Source organism: Macrobrachium rosenbergii, chromosome 42, assembly GCF_040412425.1.
Source record: "Macrobrachium rosenbergii isolate ZJJX-2024 chromosome 42, ASM4041242v1, whole genome shotgun sequence".
In the NCBI taxonomy this organism is placed as follows: Eukaryota; Metazoa; Arthropoda; class Malacostraca; order Decapoda; family Palaemonidae; genus Macrobrachium; species Macrobrachium rosenbergii.
Genome location: NC_089782.1, coordinates 52,217,716 through 52,222,624, shown reverse-complemented (window position 1 = coordinate 52,222,624; position 4,909 = coordinate 52,217,716). Strand labels below are relative to the sequence as shown.

General features: G+C 37.2%; 1 protein-coding gene across 1 annotated transcript; it reads left to right on the top strand.

The window, feature by feature from the left end:
* Positions 1 to 3,707: 3,707 nt before the first annotated feature.
* Positions 3,708 to 4,703, top strand: LOC136827833 (zinc finger protein 862-like). The gene has a single exon (XM_067085293.1). The coding sequence runs from the start codon at positions 3,708 to 3,710 to the stop codon at positions 4,701 to 4,703; it is 996 nt and encodes a 331-aa protein (XP_066941394.1).
* The last annotated feature ends 206 nt before the right edge of the window (positions 4,704 to 4,909 follow it).

Genomic DNA, 4,909 nt, shown 5'->3' with positions numbered 1-4,909 from the left:
GTACTTTCAGAAGTTATCCTGTTAAAACTTCGAATTAAAATCTACAACTGAAACTATTTCACTACATTTTTAGGAGGTAAAATTTTACTTTAAACAAAAAGCATATTTTGGAATTGAAATTATTTGCCTTGGTTTTAACGTGTGCTCTAAAAGTTTATGACGTTCGTTTCTTTCGCTGTGAATGTTTTTTATTTATACATAATGCCAGGACAACTCCTACGAACGTTGTGTTCAGTACCAACCCATATTGCAATGAATTGTAAAAACAAACATAAAAGACGGTAAATATTTCGGTAACAGTAAATTTGTGCTGTGTTTGAGCATGAGTTCCGTACCAATCATGCCGAGGAGACTTAAGGTCCAATATGAAATCACAGTTTAAGGTAAAATAATACTTAACCTATTACTTCATACTGGTTTTCAAGCTTTGATCTGTACTGAACACGACGCCCATAGGAGGTGTACGGGTAAAACTTTACAGTCCAAAGAACGAACGTTAGAAACGGTCAGAGCACACATTAAAACACGGAAAAATTATATTTTCAAGCCCAAAATGTGCTAATGGTTTAAAGTAAAATTTCACCTCCGAAAAAATGTAATGTTAAATAAAAAAAAATGTAATGTTAAAAAATCATGGGGAAAAAGGGTGTAGTAGCACAGATAGCAAGAAACAGTCACAATGGGAAATGATAGCCAAAAATTTAGGTACCATTTATGCATTTTTAATTAAGGTTTAGTATAACAATGAAAAACTTAGTTTCATAAAACTTATTATTTCATAGAACCCTATGGTAAATCAAGGAATAAACAGTAACACTGCAAATATTTGCTATCCTTAGGTATAATATTTTATATATTGAATAAATTCATTCTTGTTTACCCCACCCTTCACGAGCGCTTGATATTACAGGATTTTCAGTGTTGCCAAACCAGCGCGAAATGCGCTAGTTCTAACGCTTTGGCATCACAAACAGCGCGTAGATTTTGTATTTTGCCCCTAGCGCATTTTCTAGCACAATTTTAATTGGTTTGGTGGATGTTCTAGAGCATTTCTGAAAATATTTATATATAGTTTTTTGGTAAATTCCGGCGTAATCAATTCTTTCTAAGGTGGAGAAATTGAATATCATAGGTTAAACTTGTACTGGACGCTCTCTCTCCAAGATATTTCTAAAACAACTGTTGTTACTCAGCTCTTTTATATGATTATCGGGGCTACTAGTATTGTAATATTTACACTTGTTTTGCAGGATATTGTGGCGGAATTCAAAAGCACAAAAACAACACACAACACTCACCCTGATCCTCGGTTGCTGGGAGATGGATTAAGGCCGCCGTAACAACCACAACCGCAAACAACCACAAACACAACAAGGAAATACAAAAAAAGGAAACAGAACCACACACACACAATAAAACAGCACACCAACAAGGAAAACCAACAACTCCCGGAAAAGCATACAAAAAACTGTCCAACACGGAACCACTGACCGGCACTAGCTCTGAATAAAGACTCCCCCAAAACCGAAATCTCCTTCACATTCTCACAGACAGACAGCGCCGTAAACAAACTCCAACTAACGACCCTTATCCCTCTTCCAACAACCGAAACACTCACTAACGACAATTACACTCGCTCTCTCACTCAAAACTTACGTTGCTTTACAAAACCATCTCAAACGGCAAACTAAACTCTCTCTCTCTCTCTCTCTCTCTCTCTCTCTCTCTCTCTCTCTCTCTCTCTCTCTCTCTCTCTCTCTCTCTCTCTCTCTCTCTCACACAGAACGTCGGGAAATGGTAAGTAAAAATTCATTCATCCCTCTATAATATATCGATGTTGTTTATTTTTCATTATAATTCTTATAAAATATATTTCTTGAGTCCGTAATTAATAAAAATTAAAGCGCTGTGGAAATTTTGCTAAAAGCAACTGTGCCTGATTACACTATGCTACGTCAGCCGTATGATGACCCGTATCAAACGTTTGCAATAACCTCATTGGTATTACTCAACACATATGATTATCGGGACTACGCATATTGTAATATTTACAAAAGTTTTACAGAATATATTGCTGTTGTTTATTTACCATTATAAATTTTGATAAATTATATTTCATGAGTGCAATTAATAAATACTAAAGATTTGTGGAAATTTTGCTATAAGGCAAGTGTGACCAATTGCACTGTATTATCTGTATGTCAGCCGTACGAAGACCCGTACCGAACGTTTGCAATAACCGCATTGCTGCTCTGAGTGCTCTCGACCTTTTGTTATTAAGGGCTGCCAGGTTTGGCATTAAATTTATAATGCCAATTTGGCATTTTCCAGGTATGATTGGCATTCATCTTTTTAAGTCAATGCCAAACCCTGTTTGGCATTATATTTGGCATATTGAAGGTTGATGAGAGTCAGAGAGATAGCACAAGTATTAATAATAATAATCGAATTGATGCACCTTCAGAAAAAGGGGATATAAACCTATCAAGCAGCGTCAGGTCTCGCTTCTCCATAAACTTATAATCAATTTCCAGTTCTCGACCTTTCTTGTTATTGGGTATTATAATCCGGTCGTAAAATGTTCCTTCCCCAATTCTCTTGAATCAGCCCATTAATGCTCGTTAAAATTTGTCTGTCATTTTGTTGACTGCTTGTTCTAACCCTGCAAATATGGGGTAAATTTTATAAAAGAAATTAATAATGAACGCTAGGGAACAGACGAAAGGAAATGCAAGTGCGTCTTTATTGAAAGCCACTCGTATATAGTTTGATTCTTTTTCTATTTGAAATCTTGATAACATTGTGAATCACTTCTGGGGTTTCCACATTTGAATATCGGGGAGGGTATTCCCTTGTGGGTGCTACGGGCGGAGTTAGCAAGGGCCCGAGTCGGCAGAAGGCCAGCTTAATCCAAAACAAAAACAACCAAAGGCGTTAATCCTATAAACGGTGACCTACCAGAGTGTAGACGTGGCTACATTTGTGTCACATCTACGATATTTCACCACTTTTAATGAAGACGTGCGTGTGTGAGAAATTAGGACGAACTGGCAGCGTTTCTAATGGGAGGTCCATGTTTCAACTTGTTTTGGTTACTCCTAATCGTTTTTCGGACCCTTGACCCAAGTCCAGAGCATATGTATTTAAGGGATGCACTTAGATTTGGTCTTCATATACCCTTCATTAATACTTAGTTTTGCCTGTGGTGACAACTCCTGCGTTTTCCCTCTGATTGGAAGGAGGCGACAGTATTCTGCCCTAGAGCAAATCACATGTTAACTACCTAGACAGAAATTGAAAAACAAGATATTCGGTGATTTCCATCGTCGCCAAACATTAGTTCATTTCAACTGTAGTGAATGTAGAGGCAGTACTAAGTAGTGGTTCATTCAGGCTTATCGTAACATCAAATTGCTATCATAATGGCACTCAACATACATTCCAGCCTACAAAAAGAGCTGGGAATCATTTCCAGAATTAAAACCTTGGCTTAAACCTTTACAAAGAGACAAAACCAAGGCTTATTGTTCGTATTGTAAAAATGCAAGATCACGGCAAAACTCAGTGATTTGAAAAGACATACAACTTCCGTTAAACATGTTCGAGCTGCAGAACCTTTTTCTAGCTCAAGACAACCAAGATTACCTTTCTCACAAATCAGTGACAGCCAACGCCGTTCAACTAGCCAAGCAGAAGGACGAACAGCAATGATAATAGCTGAGCATACTTCTTTTTTAACTGTGGATCATGTGTCAGAAGCTTGCAAAATAATGTTTAGTGACAGCAGTGCAGTGAAAAATATGAAATTACACCGAACTAAATGCAAAAATATAATTGTAAATGTGCTTGCACCTCATTTTATAGTTATTCTAAAGGCAGATATTGGTGCTGAAAAGTACAGCCTTATAATAGACGAATCAACTGATATTTCTGTGATAAAGCTACTTGGTGTAACTGTGAGGTATTTCAGTAGAGAATTTAAGAAAATAGCGTCAACCTTTCTTGGAATAGTGGAGTTAGAATATGGAACTACGCAATCGATTGTAAATGCCTTAAAGAAACTTTTGTTTGATGTACAGTTGAATCCCCAGAACTTACTAGGTATTGGAGTTGATTATGCAAGTGTCAATGTAGGTTTAAATAATGGTGTGTGTGAACTTTTAAAGAAGGATTTGGGGCTTCCAAACTTAATCATGGTACATTGTATATGCCACTCAATTCAACTGGCTTTACCTCATGCTATGGCAGAAACACTACCTAGAAGCAGATTTTTGGTACGAGAAACTTACAGTTCGTTTAGTCAATCATCTAAAAGACAGCAAATCTACAAGACACTGTTTGAAGCTTTGAATGATGGGCGACAACCACTCCAGACACCTAGAGTATGTGACACTAGGTGGATATCACTGGAACCTACAGTGACCCGCATTTTGAGTCAGTGGGAAGAACTTAAAATGCACTTCAATATAGCAAGGTCAGATGAAAAGTGCTATGCTGCAGAGATGTCGTACAATATGTACAATGACCCCATCAATAAATTTTATATGCTCTTTCTGCGACCAGTGCTACAGGATGTTCAGAGAACTGTGAAAGTGTTTCAAGGTGAAAATGTAGATCCTACCAAACTTCTGTCCGACCTTTCTTATCTTGTTAATGCGACAAGTAGGAAAGTTTTGATACCTACCTTAAGAATTGACCCTTAATCTCTAATATTGCCAGTTATGTTGACCCCGGAGCACACTTGGGCTATGAATTTGAGAGGATGTGTTCAAGCTCAAATTTGACACCAGAAGCTCAACAACAACTTCGTGAACGTTGTATTTCATGTGTTGTTAAGTTGTGTGATGAACTAAGAAACAGCTTACATGATAACTTTAGAGTTTTGAAAAAAAAGTCTGATTTCAGTTGA

Bases quoted from the DNA above. Each gene is read 5' to 3' on its own strand.
- LOC136827833 (XM_067085293.1), top strand. From the start codon at position 3,708: ATGATAATAGCTGAGCATACTTCTTTTTTAACTGTGGATCATGTGTCA.